At 38.5% G+C, this 23,785-nt stretch overlaps 2 protein-coding genes, 1 long non-coding RNA gene and 1 other non-coding gene across 5 annotated transcripts; 3 read left to right on the top strand and 1 right to left on the bottom strand.

Annotated features, from left to right (window-relative positions):
* Window positions 1–1,046: 1,046 nt before the first annotated feature.
* On the top strand, window positions 1,047–3,427 carry LOC133734162 (INCREASED PETAL GROWTH ANISOTROPY 1-like protein 1). 2 transcript variants are annotated; one of them, XM_062161802.1, is made up of 5 exons: window positions 1,061–1,857; window positions 1,958–2,274; window positions 2,362–2,473; window positions 3,026–3,157; window positions 3,238–3,427. In XM_062161802.1, the coding sequence occupies exons 1-5, from the start codon at window positions 1,276–1,278 to the stop codon at window positions 3,328–3,330; spliced, it is 1,236 nt and encodes a 411-aa protein (XP_062017786.1). In that variant the 5' UTR covers window positions 1,061–1,275; the 3' UTR covers window positions 3,331–3,427. The 2 variants fall into 2 exon arrangements, with proteins under 2 accessions (XP_062017785.1, XP_062017786.1); XM_062161801.1 differs by having other exon boundaries at window positions 1,047–1,857; window positions 1,958–2,473.
* Window positions 3,428–4,111: 684 nt separating this feature from the next.
* Window positions 4,112–4,728, bottom strand: LOC133734163 (uncharacterized). The gene is made up of 2 exons (XR_009858120.1): window positions 4,485–4,728; window positions 4,112–4,353 (listed from the first exon to the last, which is right to left on the bottom strand). It is a non-coding gene; the product is annotated as an uncharacterized LOC133734163 (long non-coding RNA).
* Window positions 4,729–12,188: 7,460 nt separating this feature from the next.
* Window positions 12,189–12,339, top strand: LOC133734963 (small nucleolar RNA snoR135). The gene has a single exon (XR_009858707.1). It is a non-coding gene; the product is annotated as a small nucleolar RNA snoR135 (small nucleolar RNA).
* Window positions 12,340–13,459: 1,120 nt separating this feature from the next.
* On the top strand, window positions 13,460–22,562 carry LOC133731680 (6-phosphofructo-2-kinase/fructose-2,6-bisphosphatase). The gene is made up of 23 exons (XM_062159076.1): window positions 13,460–13,842; window positions 13,932–13,995; window positions 14,095–14,393; window positions 14,536–14,742; window positions 15,013–15,222; window positions 15,327–15,422; window positions 15,530–15,628; window positions 15,743–15,772; window positions 16,076–16,129; window positions 17,417–17,470; window positions 17,552–17,629; window positions 17,740–17,831; window positions 17,904–17,961; window positions 18,067–18,141; window positions 18,350–18,397; window positions 19,186–19,283; window positions 20,557–20,632; window positions 21,259–21,321; window positions 21,426–21,517; window positions 21,695–21,763; window positions 21,850–21,913; window positions 22,016–22,081; window positions 22,244–22,562. Exons 1-23 carry the CDS (start codon window positions 13,633–13,635, stop codon window positions 22,319–22,321), a joined length of 2,280 nt encoding a protein of 759 aa, XP_062015060.1. The 5' UTR covers window positions 13,460–13,632; the 3' UTR covers window positions 22,322–22,562.
* The last annotated feature ends 1,223 nt before the right edge of the window (window positions 22,563–23,785 follow it).

Here is a 23,785-nt window from a genome sequence, read left to right as displayed (position 1 = left end):
AAGAACTCAATCCCAATCAAAGCAGAAAAAACGAAAACAGAAACCCCTGACACCCTCCTCTTCTTTTTCCCTCAAGTACAGGAAAAATAAAGCAGAAAAAATTAGGAGGATCTCAATCTGGTAGGCTGTAAATATCAAAGCTTTTACTTTTCCTTTAATTTTGCACTGTCAGCATCCTTCACTGGTGTTCATTTCCTCCTTTTTCCTGCTTTCTCATCGTTGCTTCACAAGCAAAGAATAGAAATTTCTAATTCAATTTAGCCATAATCTCATGAAGGGGCATAAGTCAGTTCGCATATAAACCAAGAGGATCACAATTTAATTATGCCTAGATTAACCTAATTATGATTTCACCATCCCAGTCTGAGGCTTACACTTGAACCACAATGATAGGCCAAAGAAGCTAATACATGAATACATGACATTAGGCAGGTGTAACTAACCTTTTTTTCTTTCAACCCATCAATTGCTTTTTGATCATTTTTCTGTAAGCTTGGTAAGGAGAGGAGTTACTCATGTTAACCCATGTTTAATCGTATCGCATTTAGATTGATCGATAAAGACATATATTATGAGAATTAAAGTCAGTTTTATAATTACATATTAAAAGTGAGAAATCGTACAACATTATTAATAATATCTTAATTATTTGGAGACAAACAATGTAAAACAAAAGAAGAAAAAAGGAATGTCATTTCGAACTTAGCCAGGCCTCATTGCAGCAACTACCATGTAAATCTATTCCTTGACCAAAAAAAAAAAAAAAATGTAAATCTATTCCAGCACCTTCTTTTACTTGTAAATTTAGCAATCACATACATACCATTCACTTTTGGGTCAATCTTCACAAGACTACCTGTAAAATATGAAGTAAATGGCACACCTGGTACATATGATAGTGACATTATCAATGTAAGATATTAGAAACCCCAAAAACAACATGGATTTTAGAGTAAACTTGACCAAAGAATATTGTTGCACCTAAAAACTATAACATACTTGCAACTATTATGCCAACTAGTTACTAGTATAATAAATCTTGGCATAGGACAGATGAAGAAGACCTCAAAAGTTATAAGCAATCTTGTCTAAACTAAGTACTCCGGAAGCTCAAACTGCCATTAACAACAGAAAGAGGGGCAAATTTACAAAAGCATCTCACACACCAACCTTCAAAAGCAAGACCATCACATAAAAGAGGAACAAGATCCAAAAGAAACTCTATGTCACACTCCTATCTCCTTGTGTCATCGTCCTTCTTACACCGAAGGCAGGATGCCACAAGAAGATGAAAACTCAGAGATCATGATCACCTTCCTCAGAAAAGAACTCGAAGCTTCTCTCGAAAAGAATGCTTCACTGGAGAAAGAAAACCACGAGCTGAGACGAGAAGTTTCTCGCCTCAGAGATCAGATAACTTCCCTTAAAGCATACAACCATGAGAGGAAAACTGTTCTCTGGAAGAAGTTCCAGAACTCGATGGATACACCAGAGCAAAGTCCAGCTGCAAAAGAGAAAATGAGTCCGAAATTAGACTTCACAGAGGAAAAGCCGGCAACGACATTGACAAATGCACCACCGCCCAAACCACCTCCAACTCCTCCTGCTTCATTCAAGGAGGTAAAGGGAAATAAAGGGCCGTCAGCACCAGCACCTCCACCTCCACCACCGCCCTCAAAATCACTAGTCGGTTCAAAAGGAGTGCGCCGTGTGCCAGAAGTAATTGAGCTCTACCGATCACTTACAAGGAAAGATCCACACATGGAGAACAAAGCCAACCCTGCAGGAGTTCATGTTTTTGCACTCACCAAGAACATGATTGGAGAAATCGAAAATCGTTCATCTTATGTTTTAGCTGTAAGTATATAGCAAGGGAATGGCAATTCCCTATTCTTCATTCTACAATCTCCCTATAAAAACACACAATTTGCTGACATCGTTTGCACATCATCAACAGATAAAGTCAGAGGTCGAAACACAAGCAGAGTTCATAAATTTCTTGATCGGTGAGGTGGAGTCAGCAACCTTTAAGAACATTGCTGATGTAGAAGCATTTGTGAATTGGCTGGATCGGCAGCTGTCCTCCTTGGTTGATGAAAGAGCAGTCTTGAAGCATTTTCCGCAGTGGCCAGAACGAAAAGCCGACACTCTGCGAGAAGCTGCTTGCAACTACAGAGACCTCAGAAACCTCAAATCCGAAGTCTCATCATTCGAAGACAGCATGAAGGAGCCATTGATCTTGGCTCTAAGAAGAATAGAAGCATTACAAGATAGGCAAGCATGCATGTTTATGTCCAAAAGCTTAAATTTTACTGTTCCATTCATTGTAGGGAACGAAATATTAAGGTTCAATTTTGACAGATTGGAGAGAAGTCTTAGCAGCACAGAGAGGACAAGGGACATTACCAGCAAGAAATACAGGGATTTTCAGATCCCATGGGAATGGATGTTAGACACAGGTCTGATCGGACAGGTAGGTGAAAAATAATTAAGTTAATGACTTTTTGTTATCATTATTGCTCAAGTTCTTCCCTGAAAACTATGTTTTACCAATAGCTTAAAAAAAGAGAACCATATAGAGGTTTTCTATTGACCGAAAAAATATATAGAGGCTTTCTTATATAGTTCCAGCGAAATGAAACGGACAACTGCAAAGATTTTTGATTTATTGGTCATTTGGTCCCCCTTTTTGATAATATGTTCTTTCATTTTGACAATGTAAATCCATACAAAATTCCACACTCCAACCCAAAATTTCAAACTATCCGACTTCCACATCCACATTCCTTTTCAAAACCCAGGCTAAAACTGGAATCAAACTGAACACAACCGGTAACACAATCCCAGGCTTTCACCTGATAATATTTCTCACAATTCTCAAACAGAGGTTTTCAGAATAGCTTTCTTTCGCACTGTGATAAAAGCAAAAAACCTCTTATTGCAGTTGTATGTCTAATACATGCCAAAGCTAGACAATCACCAAAGCCAACTGTACGTCTAATACATGTCCATGGACTTATTGCAGTTGAAAGTAAGTTCTCTAAGGCTGGCCAAAGAGTTCATGAAAAGGATTATCAAAGAAGTGCAGTCTAGTGAATGCTCAAGAGTAGAAAACCTCTTGCTCCAAGGAGTCCGATTTGCTTTCCGAGTACACCAGGTAACACTGAAGAAACTCTTCACTTATAACCTCTACTTCTACTTGCATTAGCAACAAGTACTAACACAATATATATTCAGTTTGCAGGCGGATTTGATTCAGAGACTATAATCTCCTTCGAGGAGCTAAAGAAGATAGGCACGGACATTAAGAGACAAACCAACAAACAGTAGCACATAATGTATTTGTGAAATGGCCCTGGCCAAAATACCATAAAATGTGACTGAAAGTATTAAATGAGTCGGGAATTCTAGACTATAATTCGAATATAGACTTCTGCATACTCAGCTGCTTACTTCAACTAACAGTGATGCATTCAACATCAAGAAAAACATCTATCCTGTATACACTAAGAACCGCAACTATGCAATGACCACACACTGACCACAAAGATATGGTGGCTTATAATCAACCCTAAATCCCTCATCTATTGAACCCATTATTATCTTGTCAAACAGATTGAAACCGATGAGCACCTTAAAGCAGTATCAGAAAACTTGTATTGACCACCCTAAACAAAAATAATGTCTAAAAAGAAAAATATCTATGATGTATACAATTATACACTACACATTTCAAGACGCTGCAATCACCTCAACTCCTTGATCAGCATATTGAAATCTCTTGTCAAACAGTTCAGTATCCACAAGACTATACACGATTCAAGCCGCTGCAATCACCTCAAGTCCTCGATCACCATAATGAAATCAACACATTAAATTTCTATGGCCCAAACATTTCCAAATCAACAAGACCATTAATAAAGCAGAACCTCACTATCCTGTGACGGTGACCAAGGCCGATATCCATCCATCAAGAGTTCAAGACCAAAATACAATCAGTATCACAACAACACAGCATTCCAGCTACAGAATGCATTCAAATAGCAGCAGCAGATAAATTGATACATTCATTCATCAAACTATGTCGATCCATCCACAGGACGAAACAAAATTTACTCATAAAAGCCGAATTTTCAATTAAAAATTTAGAGAATGTAACAGAAAGCTTGAAATAAAAGTACCAAATGAGAGTCGCTTTTAACCCTAACAAACAACTAAGCCTGATAAAACTCAAAAGCCTAGGCTCAGAAACGCCATGTGAAACAGGTGCTGCTGCTGCTACTGCAATCACTTAGATCTCTGCCTCATCTTTCGGCGCTTCCTCTTCAACCTCCTCATTCTCTTCTTCTTCCACTGCAACACACACCGATTTCATTCATCAGCGATCGGATACCAAAGCTTCGAAAGATAGAAGAACGAAAAAAACAGTATAACAATTTTGACCAAACAGAAAAAGGGAGATTTTAGGGTTAGGGTTTGGTTACCTTGGCCCTCATGGTGACGGTTGAGACGGAAAGCTTGTGCTCCTTCTGGGGTGAACTTCGGTGAGAGCGAGAAGATGAGATATGGGAGGTGAGCTATGTGAAGAGAGGCAGCGATGGCTAGCTAGTGTTTATAAGCACAAAACCCTAGTTGCGATTTGGGCCTTGAGATGCAGTATGAGAAACATGGGCCCAGTCCAGGTGAAAGTACAAAACTGATCCATTTACAGTTTTTCTGTTTTCTTTAATTTTTTATCCTTTCAATTCTGTTTTCACCTATAAAATGCAAAGATAGAATATTTTTAGAATTGCACTCATTAATATATAGTCAATTTCGTCCTTGGAGAAATTTTTGTCTTTTATCTGGATTGTGGGATGTAATTGCGAGTTTGAGATGACGAAAAATTATCTATAGGTATTGATATATCACCATCAATTTTTTTTTTTTTTTTTTGGGTCTCTGTAAGAAATAAGAGAAAAAAATAAAAGTATCACGTATGGTTGTTCATACCCAATGGACACTCGATGTACTCATCGATTGTCTAGGTGGTGACATGTGCATGGTTAAGATTTAAGAGCAAACATGAGTCCAAAAAATCGAGGAGCTAAAGTTGGGCCTTGGTTTGGGCTTTATGTTCTGTCTGAATACGTATTTGGGATCCAAGAGACTTTTTATGGGCTATTTCTTCAGCTGCACTTTGGAATTGAAATTTCTGCTACTTAGGTAGAAGATTGCCCTCTACTCGATGGATTAATTTGTGTGGAGTAGGTAAGGTCGGTCACACTACCGCCGGTTGCCTTGATAAAAGGTTACCCTCTATTCGACGCATATTTTTGCGTGGAAGTATGGTCGACCATACTATTGGTACCGTTTTATATAGCCTGGGGTCTGCCCGGTGCTTCATCAAATGCTTTTTAGCATCCCCTAATATCATTTCTAGGTTTTATTTCCGATGCCTTGTTGCATCTAGTATTGTTTCTGTTATTTTTCATTTCGAAGTAGTTTATATTTCTATAAGTTGTAATTTTTCTTATTATTATTTTTAATAAAGTGGTTGACTATTACTCTAAAAAAAAATGAGTCCAAAAAATCGCGAAGAAGTCCTAGATGAATTCCAAAAGCTTATTAATATAATTCATCCTATTTCAATTCATTTGATAGAGAGAGGGGTGCTGGAGGTAACGAAACATTGAATGATATGAGAGAAGCATTCGCAATGTGAGCATGTCTGCTTGAAGTAAAATTAATAAGATGCAACAGTAAACAATTTATGGAGGTGTGAGTAACTATTCTTTTCTAATGTGAATAGCTATTGATTTTACAAAAATCTATGTAAAACATGTTTCGTGAAAATCGAACACCTGACCTTGTTTATAACCCACAATTCCACAATCTTACGCCGCGTTTGGTTTGAGAAAATGAAAATAATTCTTTTGTCTTTCTCATAGGATGAGAAAGTAATGTAAGGAAATAGTAAAAGAAAATGAATCCCTCTAGTTATGAGAGGAATTACTTTCCCCCACTTTTTTCTTTCATTTGAAAAATTTGTTCATCTACTTGTTCTCTTTTTTTTTTTTATAAAATGGAAGCATACCAATAGTATGACCCGGTTCATAGATCAAGAATGGTACAGAAGATTACTCCAATAATACATTTATGCTCAGAGTAGTCTATGCCACATAAAAATACCTCGCCTTGCAGGCAATCTATTCTACCTAACCTTAAAATGCCGAGCACGCAATTGTGGTACGCTAAAGCTAAGCACGTCCACAAGACTCATAGAGACATTCTACTCTACCAAACACATGAAAGTGAAATTACTTAATACACACCTCACAATTAGATAGAATAATGAGTTCTTGTAGTATAGACTACATAGTTATGCTTCTGATTCAATTGGATAGTAATTATATTTGATTTGGACACTCTGGCATATGATTCTCATTAATCTTCTCTTCTCTTCTGCCCTGATTTAAGTTTATTAATTTATGTTTTGATTATTGATTTGAAGGCCTACTCACCTAAGGGACAATTTTTAAGAGACTGTGAGGGACAAGTGAATTTGACGGCTGAAAATAAATGCATAGTTTTAAATTGTTATAATTTCTGATTTTATATTTAATACATGTGGTTGAGATGTATTTATCCCTCACAGTCCCTTAAAATTATCCCTTAGGTGAGCAAGCCTGTATTTATTTGTATTTATAATCTGAATCTTATAAGTTGGTAATACGCTTGATGTACTCATCAATTGTCATTATTAATCTAGGTGGTGACATGTGCATGGTTAAGATTTTGGGTCCTTGACCCAAAACACTAAAATTGACAAAAATTATCTCACTTACCCCAGCAACAGATTTTTATTCCCACTAACACAATTTAAAGTGAAATAACAATTTTGACCTCAGCCTAATTGAAAAACTACATCAATGCCATCTCTCTCTCTCTCTCTCTCTCTCGCTCCGGAGACCCGAAGACTCCGCCTCTGTATATCCACCAGCGTCGCTTTCCTCCCCCCTCTCCACTGCCGTATTCTTCCTCTTCCCCTTCGACCCGGCCGGATCCAACTCAACCACGTCGGAGTCCAACTCGTGGAAAAGCTCACCCTGGACCTCTCGTTCTCGCTGACGATCAAGGTCTGGAACCGCGACTTCTTCAGCTTCCTGCAGTCTGAGATCATGGCCCCGGGGACTAGCCTCTTTTGCCTCGATTCCATGGCAGCCCACTGCAGAACAATAATCTCCGGCGAGATTTGGGTCCGATTTCAGGAAATTTCGAAGCGGGGATCCCCGGTCTCTTCATGTCAGGCCAGCTCGACCGTGGGCTAGTGGTGTGGTTTAGATATTCCCCGAACCAGTCTCCTCCTTGAACAACGAGAAGTTGTGCTCGGCTCCGAGAATCTGTTCGGAAGGAGAAGAAGTAGAAAGAGAAGTTGCAGTCGCCCAAATAATTTTTTTTACAGGTGAGAGACGTCGGTGGCGAGCTCCGGAGGTGCTTCGATCTGGTGGTTTTGGTCTGGCTCTTGACTTGGGTGCCCAAATCAGTTTTTTTTTTTTTTAATTTAATTTTTTTTTTTTAAGTAAGGACAGAAGGAATGAAAAGAAATTGAACGTCTATTGGAGAGCAATAGGTGTTTTTAAATTGATATAATCTGTTCGTTTTTTTTTAATAAAGTTTTATTTGTCTAAATTTAGGGAGATTAGTTCATATTCTAGCAACTGAAAGTTTTATTGAGGATAATAGATGTAATACCCCGAAAAATCCAAATTAAATTCCATGGATTTTTAGAAATGATTTCACGATAGTAGGAGCGAGTACGAAGCTTGAAGAAGTTGTGGTATTAGTTCGAACGATTTAATTTTCGAAAACGAACGTTATTTAGGGGGTCTCAAAAAGTGACTTTTTATACATTGGGAATTTGGGAAAACTTCCTTCATGAAAGTGGTAGAGCACGTCGATACGAGTTCGTGGACATGTGGAACGCAATATTCGGAGTTCGTATGAATAAGTTACGAATATTTGAAAATAGGGTTTTTTCTATAAATAGTCAAAAAAATTCAATTCTGTCATTAAGGACAGAATTTTGTTATTTTTGCTGAACAGTCCCCCCCCTTCCTCCGGTTTCTCTCTCTCCCTCACCCTCAGACCCGAAGACATTCGGCCGACCCGACCCGGATCCATCTCTCTCCTCCGGCGTCCTCCGGCCACGACCCGGCCATCCCTGGCTTCTCCGTGAGCCGTCCAGTCGCCTGGTGCCATCGCCTTGCATCGCCGCTGCCCCCAGACGTGGATCGAAGCCCCCCAGAGCCTAGCATTCGACCCGACTGGATCTTGGCCGTGCCGGCGTTGCACGGGCCGATCCTCCCCATTTTCGTGATCTCCTCTTCCCCCTGATCATCCCCATGTAAGTCTTTCATCACGATTTTGAGTGTAGAACACTAGATCAAGGTTTGACTTTTTCGACGTCCCTGATTTAATCTGAAATCTGATCGAACGCACAGGATTAATCCGACTTCCAAGCTTGATCTAGGACGATCTAGACCGAATCTCGCTTAGCTCCAGGTATGAAAGTCGATCAACCCTTCATTTTGAACCAGTTTGTAGTTGACTACTTTTGCATCGGAGGTGGTTGACCTGCGTTGACCGCCGAGTTGACCGCCGTCTGACCTCCTCGTGTGGCGGCGCGTCGGACCTTTTTTTTGAGTTTTCATTATCTAGGCGATGATCTATGCATCCATACGAGCGTTTTACGTTTTTACGTTACTATTTAACGTTTTTACGTTTATCTTCGGTTTACGATCTGCGAAGATCTGACCATCGGTTTTGCTTCAAATTTAGATATGTTGATTGTATGACTGTCCCGATGACTTTGTGTGGTCACGGGCGAAGATCCGACCGTTGGATCTTCGTATAATTGAGAAATGATGATTCGGAAGGCGATTCGTGAGAATCTGACCGTCAAATTTTCGTATAATTTTGTGGAGATGTTTGTTAGAGTGATTCAAGAAGATCTGACCATTGGATCTTCGTGATAATTTTGGAGGATGATCCTAAAGGCGATCCTTGAGGATCCGACCGTTGGATCATCATTAAATTCAGATCCGACTGTTGGATCATCGTTTAATTTGAATCCGACCGTTGGATCATCATTATATTCAGATCTGACCGTTGGATCGTCGTTTAATTACATTTATGAGTTGTTGGCTAAGTTAAGATCATTATTGGATTAGGTTATCGACCGATTGATTTGGCGGACAATTCGGGAAAATTGTTGTTTTAGCTGTTAAGAAGACGCAGCTGGATTAGAGGTGAGTAAACCTCACGTGGTTCATATTACGAACCAAATAAATTTAATTACTTTATTTTTGTCGCAATTGTGTGAAAATATTTGTGGAATAAATATTTGTTTTAAATTATATGGACTTGATCAACTACGGTCCATAGGTAAGTAAAATGATTTTATTATACAAATGAATTTCACGGTTTTTATGCTTGAACTATAGTTGGTATTAGTGGTCATCCCTGAGCGGATGATTACGTATATATATATATATATATATATATATATTTATATATACGTGGAATATATATATTGGTTGACGTATGATTGGTGTGATGAAATGATTGAGAATGAATTGGATATTATTCAAGCTATTAATCTCGCATTTAATTGTTGAATAATGAAATGTTGATCATGTGGTGTGAAAGCTATTTTATATGCCCAATTGTGAATATGTGGAAATTATTTTAAGAAATAAAGATTTGTCTTGAAATAATATGTCTCTTTATGTGGTGTACATATACACATATACGATCTATAAATCATAAAGATTGTATTTTGTGAATTTGATTATGTCTGGAATTTGATTTTGTCTGAGAAGTACAATTGTGAAGCCGGGTGATTTCTACAACCCCGTGCTTAAGTGAATTACTGGTAAAATTGTTTTGTGATATGAGACGTTAAGTCTGGGCCCTAGTCCCTTCAGATAGTGCACTATTGAAGGAAGTAGCCGACCTTGGGTATACATACTTGGGTATAGTACGTTGGACCCTAGTATGCTGCGGCTTTCCCGTACTTTGGGTATAGTACGTTGGACCCTAGTACGTGGATTTGTGATTTGTTACCAGTCAACCTGGCTTACTCGTGCTTTGGGTATAGTACGTTGGACCCTAGCACTTGTATTTATGATTTGTTACCAGTTAATCCGAAAATTCACTAAAATGAAAAGTGTACTTATATTATTTTGATCAAATATCTATCTGTGATATATTGTTAATATGTGAAGGTGTTAGTGAAAAGAGAATCAAGCATGCTTTGCTTTAATGTTATTTCACATATTAATGTTGCAATAGTTGTTGGTTGTGATCAGTCAAATGTTGAGTTTTAAAAGAGAGTATCGAGAATATACTTGCTTTTATGTTTATGTGATTTTTGGAGTTACCTTGTGAGTGTGTTGATTGTTTACTTGAGTTATAATAAATATAATTGAATAAATCAACAGTTCTTTCTTGTTTACTCATACGGGCTGTCAAAAGCTCACCGGGTTTTGTGTTGTTGCAACTCCCGGTACACTATTCAAATTGTGTAGCGGGTAGTCTTACAGGTCAGGAGAATCAGGGTAGTGATCGTGCGGTTTAGAGTATTAGTATTAGATTTATAGCATTTGTTTTGTGAGGAGAATTGTGCTCTCTTGAGCTTTATAATTTGTTTTGGTGAGAGTGTACTGTAATAAGTAGCTTGAGGATTTGGTTTATGTAAATATCGAGAGGTGTAACTAGTGGTTGTTTCTGAGAGAAAAATTCAGAACGTTATTTGTATTGTTATTAGTCATGTTCCGGATTTGAATCCTTTATTCAAAATTCGGGGCGTGACAATAGACATCTATTGCGCCCCACTATTTTGGGGGGGGGGGGGGGGGGGGGCAATAGACCTCTATTGGGGGCAATAAACCTTTCCAGTGAGGTTTTCAGAAAAATCTTGTGGACGGCGGCCGGTGACCGGAATCAGGCGAAAGTTGGTCGGAATCCGACAGCAGGTGTCGGAATCCGGCGGTCGGTGACCGGGCTCTGGCGAAGTCTCCTATGGTTTCTCTCTCTCTCTCTCTCTAAGTAACAAAGGGGTGAGGGTAAAATGGTATTAAAAAAAAAAAAACAAAAAAAAATCTTAATAGGGTATTAAGGAAGACCTCCTTACAGTATTTTGGGTAAGAGGGAATTAAAAAAACTTAATGGGGTAAGTGGGAAAAAAATATCTAAAAATGAGGTAAATGGACAAAAACCCTAAGATTTAAGAGCAAACGTAAGTCCAAAAAATCGCGAAGAAATCCTAGATGAATTCCAAAAGCTTATTAATATAATTCATCCTCTTTCAATTCATTTGATAGAGTTGGAGGTAACGAAACATCGAATGATATGAGAGAAGCATTCGCAATGTGAGCATGTTTGCTTGAAGTAAAATTAATAAGTTGCAACAGTAAACAATTTATGGAGGTGTGAGTAACTATTCTTTTCTAATGTGAATAGCTATTGATTTTACAAAAATCTATGTAAAACATGTTTCGTGAAAATCGAACACCTGACCTTGTTTATAACTCACAATTCCACAATCTTACGCCGCGTTTGGTTCGAGAAAATGAAAATAATTCATTTGTCTTTCTCATAGGATGAGAAAGTAATGTAAGGAAAGAGTAAAAGAAAATGAATCCCTCTATGAGAGGATTTACTTTCCCCCACTTTTTTCTTTCATTTGAAAAACTTGTTCATCTACTTTTACTCTACCAAACACATGAAAGTGAAATTACTTAATACACACCTCACAACTTTTTTTTGCCAATCTTTTCTCCGGAATTTCCTCTTATGCCCCTTATTATAAAATATGAAAAAAAAAAAAAGTAACGAGTTTGCTTGATGGCGATGGAGGTTGCAAAGTTGATGAAGGCTGGCTAGTATTTTTCGATGAAGACTGGGGTCCTAGGGAATTTAGAGATTCACGGCCATGACAATTAGATTGAATAATGAGTTCTTGTAGTATAGACTACATAGTTATGTTTCTGATTCAATTGGATAGTAATTATATTTGATTTGGACACTCTGGCATATGATTCTCATTAATCTTCTATTCTCTTCTGTCCTGATTTAAGTTTATTAATTTATGTTTTGATTATTTATTTGTATTTATAATCTGAATCTTATAAGTTGGTAATACGATAGCATGGATTATGTGTGTGGGTGTAGTGCTATAAGCATGAACATTGATCCTATCGAATTCTCTGCGATATTGATTTGAGGAAGATGTGTGTAGCTAGTTGATTTTATTTTAATCTATCAAAATTTTCAACAATCATCTATCTCAATATCCATTTTCTTTTATATTTTTTTTCTAACTTATTCATTTGATTATAAAATAGTGAATAGCAATAGACCAAAATATGATAAATTTTGCACCTCTCAACCATGGTGGCCTGGATCTAAGTTTTTTTTTTTTTTTTTTTTTTTTTTTTTTTTTTTTTGAAATAAGGGCCAGTGCGGCTGCCCTCAAGCCTCCATAAATGAAACTGTCGAATACAAGGGGGGGGGGGACATTGAGCCTAAACCCCAAATTACAATAAGAGCCTAGAGTACATCCTGAAAAGAGATCAAGTGACGACTCTACTAAACAATTGTATTCAAAACCACACCAACTAGCAAAGAACTCGCTCCAGACGGTTCTATTTGCTTCCCAGCGGTGACACAACGAAGAGATAACTAGATCTGCAACTCTTATACAGCTAAGCATAATGTCCATTCGCACAGCTCTCCTATCATGTTGCCACTTGAATCTACATCCAGTGGCACGAAGTCTCACCCTGCCACTAGGAGGCAGTGACCATTTGACAACGCAAGGAACTCGCCGCCTACCTAGAGCAGACAAGGCACTGAGAGTGCACCCACAGCACGAGGCCAGACATGCCCTACACTTATTGCTCGCAAAATGCGCAAACCAACTAAACAACACACTGCAAAACAAAAACAGTAAAAACAACAACAAAAAACAAGAAGTAAAAGTCCAAGCAGCATGGCCCTGACAGTAAGTCCTAGGTATTCTTAGTTACAAGGGTAAAGATGTATTAATTTTTTTTTAAAAAAATGAGAGTGTGTATTAAAAAAATAGGTAGGTGCATTTAAAATTTCTCGTCATCAAATTCACAAACCAAAGAGCTCTTAATAACTAATAATTATTTGGCTACATAACTTATGCAGGTCGGTAATCATAAAGTCACGACTTTTTTGGGGAATAAAGTCACGACTTTATATGTAAACCGTACTTGCTCCCTTATTAAATATTGTTGAAAAAGTTCGGGAAATCCCATGACACGCGTCAATCAGCAGAAGCGAGTAAGCAAAGCAAGCGCGTAAGTAAATCTAGAGAGACAGTAGGCCATGGTCCCGGTCCCAGCGTCCCCAAGGATATCCAAACCGAGGCCGGCCAACGGCCACCACACCAAGAACCAAAACCAAAACCAAAACCAAAACCAAAATCAAAATCAAAATCGTCACATGCAGCAGCACCATATATACCCCTCATTTTGATTTCCTCTATTCTCCATCTCTCCCATTCTATCCTCAAATCCCCAAACCCACCACAAACCCCCCCTCCCAATCCCCATTCGAATGGGGACCGGCGCGTCCAAGCGGACGCAGGACGGCTCTCACGCCGGCGAAGCCCCCGAGGAGGAGGAAGAGTACCTGGACCAAGGCGGCGGCGGCCAGCTCTACGTCTCCTTGAAGATGGAGAACAATTACAAGCTCAAGAAAGGCGAGCTCCTCCCTCACGTCTTCGGCTCCGTCCCTCTCGTCGGCTCCTGGGACCCCAACAAAGCCGTAACTGCCTTCTTCCACTCACTTGCTTACTTACTTCATTGTCTGAATCACTCATTTGCTTATCTTCATTTCCGTTTTTGATTTTGTAGCTTTCTATGGAGCGTGAATCCACCTCCATGTGGGAGCTCAGCTTCGTTGTTCCTCCCAATCACGGTAAATACTAGTAGTTACTGTTCTATTGCTTCCATTTTAGAGTGTGATTAGTTAGTTCTGACTTCTGAGTGAGTGTGATTGCTTTGTGTGGAATTTTAGAGACTCTGGATTTCAAGTTCCTGTTGAAGTCCAAGTACAACACCAATGCGGTTTATGTGGTTGAGGAGGGTCCGAATCGCCAGCTCATAGGGGGAGCCTTGCAAGGGGATGCTAGGCAGGCTCTGTTTAGGATTAGTAGTGATGAGGTGCTCGAGTACCGGGTGTTTATTAAGGCGGATAGAGTATCGCCTTTTGATCTTGCAGCTAGTTGGAGGGCTTATCAGGAGAATCTCCGGCCTTCTGCAGTTCGGGGCATTCCTGATGTCAGTATTGGCTCAGTGCCGGAAATTGGTGGTGAGGTGCGTTTTCACTCTAATGCATTGACTTGTTGACATTCCACTGTCCAGCTTGACAATTTATCTGCTGTTACATTTCTGGTTCTCTGTTGCTCGGAGCAATTTTAAGCTTTTTTGTCCTGTTTTTGTGTGGTACTGTATACAGAATGGCTCTTCAGCAAGTTTGGAGCTTGATCTCGAACATTATGTTGTTCCAGCTCCTTCGGCTTCAGGTCCGGGTTATGCAGCTAACAATACAGAGACTCCAAGGTCATTATCTCTAACTGGGGTTTTTACTAAATCCGATGGCTCTACCAATTCCTCGTATACCTTCAAGGACAGCGGTATTCCGATAGATCGATCAAGCAAAAAGGTTTATCTCGTTACATCATCTGCTATTTCAGTAGGGTAGAGTTTCTTTTAGCAAGCTCTAGCACTGTGAGGGTGTTATGCTGCACCAGTATCTGTCTATTGTTAAGCTTCTTGTTGCCTACTTGCAACCTGGTCTGATCAACTTTGTTGAATCTAAATGTTCACTTTCATAGTAAAGAAATGCTGGCCTATTTTGGTCCGAGGAAAAAGGTTGAATGTGGGTACCTACAATCATTGTATTTATAGTCCACCTAATACAACATTTATACAGGAGATGGAGGTTGTTATTCCAGATTCATCAAAAATGTATTCTTCCTCTGGGATGGTTGAATCAAAGTCTGTGGGAACATTTTCGCCTTTCCAAAAGCAAGACAGTCAGAGGGGTCTCTTTGTGGATAGAGGTGTTGGGTCTCCTAGGCTCGTTAAATCATCCAGCTCCAGTGCATTCTCTCCTGAGGTCAGGAAGGAGACAGAAACAAAGGTGTGTGTGGAACTGTATCTTTCCTGCCAAGATTATCAGAAATTAAGTTGTTTTCCAGTTGCAGTGGTTGTTCTGAAGCTTTGTCATTCTATGCTTATTGTTAGAACTCAATGCCAGAAGCTGCTGGAGCTGTTGCAGCTGCAGCCATAGCTGATCAAATGCTCGGACCAAAGGAAGATGTGCATTTGGCAATTGTCCTGGTATACTCCAGAATGAGTGATTAGCTAGTCACACACTCATCTTTAAATCTTAATTGATGAGTACAGTTGAAAGCAAACAGTTCTCTCACATGTCTACTGTGATCTAGGTTGGTTTGCCAGCTCGAGGAAAAACTTTTACGGCAGCTAAACTTACAAGGTATCTTCGATGGTTGGGTCATGATACCAAACACTTCAATGTTGGAAAGGTTACTAGCATTCTTACTATTTACAATTCTTTGTTCTGCTCATACTGCTAGTCGCTAAGCTATTTGAAGATAGAGATCAACATGACCTTCTTTTGTTTTTTGTTTTTGTTGCAGTACCGCCGTCTTAAGCATGGGACTAATCAGGTAATATTAAGTTGTTGAAAGATTGATTTGGTTCAATACTCTATCTGGTTGACTGGGGAATGATCCTACAGATTGCAAGCCAGTTTGTTTGTCATGCCTTATTTTTCAGACACTGGAGTACTAGTTTTGAAATTTTGCAAAACTGTTTTAAATTTGAGGCACATGTCAACTCAGAAAGAATGTTTACTTGGTTTCTCCCTTGAGAAGACTTGCTAGTTAGAGATAATGATACTCTTCCTTAGATTGTAGAATCACCTAGTTAAGGGTGTCCTACAACATCTTATAAGACATTTATCAGTGCAGACTGCTGATTTTTTCCGAGCTGACAACCCTGAAGGCATGGAGGCACGTAACGAGGTGAATGCCTATGGATTACTTTTTTTTTTTTTTTGAATAGATTCATCAATCTCCAATACTATTATCTGTTATAATCTTTAAGAAAAAATATGAGGCCTTGTCTGTGAATGAGTGAATTAGATATGTTGCCGGACTAAAATATTTTGTTTCCTATAATAGTCTTGATTTATTTATGGAATTTTCCCTTAGGAGATCATGATAAAATTAATATCAACTCTTTTGAAGTATGTGGATTAATTCAACCTATGTAAAAGCCCCTTGACTATATTAGAAACTCTCATTTAAGAAGGATCCCACGATGATATGCAGAAACGGTGAATAGAGAAACTATGATTCTGTTTTTACTTTAGATCTTATGAAATCTAAAATCAGGAGTGGTTGTTTCTTGGGTAAATTCCTCCTATGGTACCTGAGGTATTGCTACTTGGACAGTTTGATACCCAATATATTAAAAGGGACAGTTTGGTACCTGAAGTTAGACTCTGTTTGACACTTTGGTACTTCTGTTAATTTTTCAGTTAAATGTAAGGATAAAATTGACATTTAGAATATATGTATAAAAACATAATAAAAAAACATGAGTTTGTGGGTTGATTGTCGTTCTTCATAATTTTATAGGTATGAATTAATGTTTATGAGTTATGTTGAAGGTGAAATATTCGAATTTTATGTTAAAAAAATATAATAATCAGATATTTTTTTTGTACTATTCTCTATGAATCCACTGATTTTTCCTCCAAAACTTGGATTTTTCCTCCTCTTCATAAACACAATGCGATGATATTATTTGGTATTATTTTAGGTCTTCATACCTATAAAATTATGAAGAAAATCAACCCACAAACTCATGTTTTTTTATTAAGTTTTTATACATATATTCTAAATGTCAATTTTATCCTTACATTTAACAGCAAAATTAACAGAAGTACCAAAGTGTCAAACGGAGTCTAACTTCAAGTACCAAACTGTCCCCTTTAATACATCAGGTATCAAACTGTCCAAGTAGCAATACCTCAGGTACCATAGGAGGAATTTACCCTTGTTTCTTAAGTGAATGCAACAGTAGTCAAGTAAAAATCTTAAAGAAGCAAAAACACTGAAATACAACTATAAGCACTTCACATCAATCATGGATGACAATCTGTAGACACCTCCTACTAAAAGTGTATGTGCTTGAAACCAGTGCTATTTATGGTGAATTTGGATTTATCATGAGGTGATCCGTAATGTTGACACAATATTAACTTTCTTCTTTGTACATAGTTTTAATATATCACGTGCTACTAGGTAGCAGCCTTGGCATTTGATGACATGGTTTCTTGGATGCAAGAAGGTGGCCAGGTAAGTACTTTTCTTACTCAGTTTGATCATTGTTTGCTTCTGCCTAATCTTTTCTTGCTAAGAACCCCAATTTAACTGTAGGTAGGAATATTTGATGCCACAAACAGCACAAAGAAACGGAGGAATATGCTCATGAAAATGGCTGAAGGAAAATGCAAGGTACCCTGAGTATGGAATGGGAGATGGTTTCAATTGACATAGTATATCTAGTCTTAAGCCCTTCTGCTACATGTTCTGTACATTTATTTCAGTAATTTTTGATTTTTCAGATTATCTTTCTGGAAACAATATGCAACGATGAACGAATTATAGAAAGAAATATACGTCTTAAAATTCAACAAAGTCCTGACTATGCAGAAGAGTATGGGTTTTCTCCAGAACCATTTGATTGTTATCTCAATGGCTTTGTACATTAATTGCTCTCCTTCTGCAGGCCAGATTTTGAGGCTGGATGCAAGGACTTCAAAGATCGACTTTCTTATTATGAAAAAGTAGTTCCCCGCAACATCCCCTTCATGTTTTTTATATGGTCATGGTTTGGTTTGTAAGGATTCTTGATTTTATATTGAGATGTACATCTTTGCTTCCATTGCTAGGTTTATGATCCAGTAGAAGAAGGGTCGTATATCAAAATGATTGACATGGTCAGTGGACATGGAGGTCAAATACAAGTGAGTACAAATCATTTTTGTTCTTGTTCTATTTTTGAGAGCCTTTAATTGCAGCAAGATTACTTGTTCACCAGAAGCAGTAAGTAGATTGAGTCTTCAGAAGTTTTTATGTTATCTCCTTTAAAGCCCCTCTATGCGTCTTCTTGAGTATGATGATACCTGTGACTATGATTTATGTTCATTCAAAAGCTATTCTATTTTGGTTCAGGTGAACAATATCAGTGGGTATCTTCCTGGACGAATTGTTTTTTTCCTGGTATGTTGTTCTATCAATCTTTAGCCTATTTGTATCCTCCAGTAGTTTCAAGGCTTTGTAAAATGCAATCTTAGTTTCTTCAGTTGTATCTGAGAAATGTTCTTTCCCCTATTGTTCTAAGGCTTTGTGAAAGAATAATTCTACTCTTCATTTCTTTGGGATGCAATTGCATACATCTAGTCTTCTGACGTTAGTTTTAGTAAGTCTGCGAGGATCGTTGCCAACTGAATGGTGCTTACTAAGTTTTAAAACCATAATAGGTGGGCATAATCCTTTGACACTAGTCTTTTATAAATTAGTGTTGAGCCACATAGTAAGGACATGATTTATATAATAGTGGTACATTCATATGTATCATGTATAATGCTGTTACTCTTTATGAATCTAGGGGTTATTTGTATCTTTACTACTGTAATCACATAATCATTATTGCTGTTGGTTTCAAAGACAATGCCTGCTCTAAGACAGTGGACTCCAAATGTCTGTCTCACATAATATGAACCACCTGTTATGTGACATCAGATATAACACTCTGACAGGAATCTATAAATGAACTGCACTGGATGAAATTACATTGTATCATCTTGAACAGTTTCTTCATTTAAATTGCACCTGTTATTTAATTTTTTATTAGAAAATGTTTTTATAAGAAACCATGACTAATTTTTTTATTTAATTAAATGAATCTTTGAATACCATACCATATCATAGTCATACAATCGATACTTCTCACACGCCCTATTCTTTGGTTCCTAGTTGCTTCATGTATTTCTGCTTCTCTGTCATAGGTGAATACACATCTCACACCCCGGCCAATCTTACTTACAAGGCATGGTGAGAGCATGGATAATCTTAGAGGAAGAATAGGTGGAGACCATGCTTTGAGGTTGGTCCTTCTGTTGATTAGTTTAAGTGGTTTTACTCATGTTTCAACACACACACACAGATATATATATATATATATATATATATATATATATATATATATATATATATATATATATATAGGCCCATTCCAAAGCGGATGTCCGCACTTCGCTAAAGTGCGGACGGCGACGCAGCGGAGGCGTTCCAGGCGGCGACGGCGGCGCGCGGCTTGCAGGAGGGAGGCCGGAGGCATCTTGGACTGTTCTGGGCAGCGTTCGAGGTCGGAGGAGGCCGGGGTTGCAGGTTCTGGGCAGCAACCCGACTTGCAACTGCAGGTTTTCTGGGCAGCGCTGCAACGATGTCGCCGGCGACTCCACCGACTGCAGACCGCTCTGCCCGACCCCTGGCGTCCTTCCGACAACCCCTGCCGCTCCGTCGCACCCCGAGCCGAGCTGCAGCAGCGCCGTCCTCTTTGGAACGCCTCCGTATATATATACAGTCCGGCTACACTAAGGACATCCTTACCTAGCCTTAGGTACGGATTTCCGGTTTTCACCCACTTTCCGATTACATTTTCACATCTTAACCGTTCAGTTTTTAGGTCCTAATGTATAGATCACCTCTGCAAAATTTCAACCAATTTGGTGATCGTTAAGGCATCCAAAACTGCAATTTACCATTATAAATACGAACGGTTCCGGTTCAACAGGTTCGGTCCGTTCGTGTAAATTGCAGTTTTGGACGCCTTAACGATCACCAATTTGGCTGAAATTTTGCAGAGGTGATCTATACATTATGACCTAAAAACTGAACGGTTAAGATATGAAAATGTGATCGGAAAGTGGGTGAAAACACCAAATCCGATCCTAAACCTTAGGTAAGGACATCCTTACCTGAGAAAAATCATACATACATATATATATATATATATACACACACACACACACACACAACAACTGGTCGTCCATGAACAGAACTCAGGACCCCCCGCTTACAAAGACCAAATAGTTATGAGAAAAAGAAATATTCTTTTACTACAGTAATTGTCACACTTCTGTGATCCTAAATCTGTTGATATATTCATTACTTTCAGTTATTTGATTTTAATGTATTGCTAAATGATTACACTTCGCCTTGCAATTTGAGTACTGTCCATTTCAGAGATTTATTCCTCTGATTTTTTCAACTTTCTCTATAATTTGTTTTAAATTGTCAATTTTATTACTTCATGAGAACCAGTGCCTGTATTGTGAGTGGAACTTACCAAAATATATCACTACTTGTTTTGACAGTGATGCCGGAGAACTTTATGCCAAGAAACTTGGTAACTTTGTTGAAAAGCGACTGAAATCAGAGCGAGCTGCTTCGGTAAGCTTCAGCACTATCTATTGTTCAGTTTCAAGTTTGGAGATTTTCATAGTTCTTTACTTCTTTTTTATTAAGAAATGCTTGTTGGCAATCGATGTTTCTTTAGTCCACAATATTTCGTAATACTTGGGACCACAGAGTTATGTTATCAAGAATCTAAATGTAATGTTGAAGAAGTATAACTTGATTCTGGATGTACAGTTGCTTTCTGTTGCTTTAATAAGCTAGAAGAGTATTGCAGATGTAGCCAAACAGAAAGCCAATTGTTGATGATTGAAAGTTGCATACTTCAGGGATTTGATTTAGTGCTATGAATAAATGACCAAACCTGGACATACAAGTCCTGCTTTGCACCTGTCTGTCCTATTTATCTTCCAACTAAACATATTATAACCTCTTACTGAAAAGGAAAACACCATTTAGTCTCTAGGTTCGTTTTTCTACTGGAATGTAGCACATGTATCTACGTGTAACCATGCCGATGGCATCATTTCTTGATTTTCTTTGATAAGTATACTGAGTTAATTTTTAATTTATCTAATTAATTTTTTTTTCGAACTTCTATTCGTTTTCCCTCCTGGCTGAAAAATGGGTAACCATTAACATATTTTTTCCGTGGTGTTTAGATTTGGACTAGCACGCTGGAGCGAACAATTCTGACCGCAGCTCCCATTTCGGGATTTCCCAAGGTTAGTGTACAGCCTTTAAGCCCCGTGTAGTAGGTAACTGATGGACCCAGAAATTTAAACGTGATCCAGTATAGTTAGTTTATAGTTCTTTACAATTTTGCTAGATACAATGGCGTGCACTGGATGAGATATATGCTGGAGTGTGTGATGGAATGACGTATGAGGAGATAAAGAAAAACATGCCAGAGGAATACGAGTATGTTGCATACTATCTCTCTTTCTCTAAAAGAAATTATAGAGAGAATGGAAAGCATTGCATTGTTTTTGAAGGTTCACTGAATGAGGGTTAATTAGTAAAATTCTGGACTGTTGGTGGGGGCCTTATTTGCTTCAAGACATTTGTTGCTTTTCTAATAAATGTTCTTTACTTCAGGGCGCGTAAAAAAGATAAGCTGAGGTATCGGTATCCTCGTGGAGAATCTTATTTAGATGTTATCCAAAGGTTTGTAGTTTACAGTTACAATGAGTTCTTGTAACGATTTGATTATCAAGCTGTCCACTAGAATCTAACTTCCACCAACAATGCAGGCTAGAGCCTGTAATCATTGAACTCGAGCGACAACGTGCACCTGTTGTGGTGATATCTCACCAGGTGATACACATGGCCTCAATTGCTAATCTTCCTTTCTCGCTGTTTTTTGGTGCAATTGTGGTTGTATTAGTTATAAGCTCACTCATTCCTCTATCCTTGTAGGCTGTTTTGAGAGCATTATATGCTTACTTTGCTGATAGGCCGCTGAAAGAAATTCCACATATTGAGGTATTTGATTGAAAAAACTTACTATTGCTGTTCAAAAGTCTTCCTCACATTCATCTTCCTGGCATCCCATAGTTCTATTGGCTTGAAAAGAAAATGCACTAATTCTATTATAATCAGTTCCTTCTGAAGCTACTTCCTGACAGCTAGTTTATTCGATTTCAGATGCCACTTCATACTATAATAGAGATTCAAATGGGAGTTACAGGTGTCCAAGAGAAAAGATACAAGCTCATGGATTGAACATTCTTACAGTAAAGTTTTGTAACTTGAAAGTACACTGGTAAATTTCCATTATATTCTTTTTCTTCGTAGTCACCATTGGTTAACCAAATGTAGCATTAGCATAAATGCCTCAACTGTATCTACAATAAGGATCAGCAATCCAATATACATACTGATTCCCCCATTGCTTCCCTCATTGTAATTCCTACTGTCTTATAGCACAGAAAATGTGACTCATAATTTCATATTGATTATAACCTTTTGCAGCAAAAGCAAAAGCAAAAGTTTCTCAGTTTTCTGTGCTCTGCAATTTTCGTTTGTCTTGATTCTGGTTTTGGTTAACATTTTGCCTTGATTTTCTTCTAGATCGTGACCTTTCACCTTATTAGACTTGCAAAGCTTTGCAGAGGTGGGGGTACTGGTCTAACTATGAAAGGTGAAGAATCTTGGTGATAGGTGATGGTCAAGTTTATCAGAGTCTCTTCGCCGCTGAGAGAGGTCACGAGCCAGACAGCCTATAAGACCTACTAGTGCCAAAAGTAAATGAATCATTTAGCCTAAAATACATGCATGAAAAAGAGGAGTAGAAGCCATTAATAAACATGCACCAGTACCTCTGGAGTTACTGGAAAAGGTCTGTTTAGCTTCACATGGGAACCCTGAGCTTAGAATTGACCCGTCAAGAATCTTACGGCAATTGGGTCCCTCCCACTAGTTTTCTTCTATGAAGAGAGGTAACAAAAAGACCTCATGGATTATTGAGTGAAGATTACAATTATGTTGTTTACCCTAAATTTGATCCGTGGGGTTAACAGTGACATTACGACTCTCGGGGTTAACCCAAGTGGCGATAAAGCGTGAAAGAAATGAGTTACAATCCCCGTCTCCGCTTTAAGATCATCTGTCCTATAACCAGCGGGTCTTGATTTTTTTTTCCCTTTCCTTAACAATAGCCGAAGAAAATTACCTGTAAGAGGCTGAGGGGTAACTAAGTTGAAGAAGCACCCAAGGCGTAAGTCCTAAAGTAAATGTAGCTGGTAGCAGGGAGAAGCTTAACCTGATTGAGTGCGATGATTTGATATGTTCACTTTAGTAACACAACATTAAGCACGCCCATAAATTCCTCCCCCCCCCCCCCCCCCCAAAACGGTCAAACGGTGGGTAGCCAACCGTGAAAGAGAGAAATGGGGTTAGATTGGGGTAGAAAGATGTCAAGGTTCTCGGGATTCTAGTACCTTCCTCCCTCCATTAAACAATTAGCACATGAATCCAATAAAAACCCACCTCTTTCTTTCTTCTTCATCTTCTTCTTCTTGCCGTCGCCTTCACGAGTCTACCATGGGCAGCATGAGTCCCACTCCTCCTCCCCTTGGATATAGGGATCTTCTTTTGACTTCAACCACACCCAATTTCTTTATTCTTATTTTTGCTGAAACACAGAGACCTGTTGGTCACCATTACACGCAAATGTGGGATGCAATT

Source organism: Rosa rugosa, chromosome 2, assembly GCF_958449725.1.
Source record: "Rosa rugosa chromosome 2, drRosRugo1.1, whole genome shotgun sequence".
Taxonomy (NCBI): Eukaryota; Viridiplantae; Streptophyta; class Magnoliopsida; order Rosales; family Rosaceae; genus Rosa; species Rosa rugosa.
This window is presented reverse-complemented; position numbering and strand designations above follow the sequence as displayed.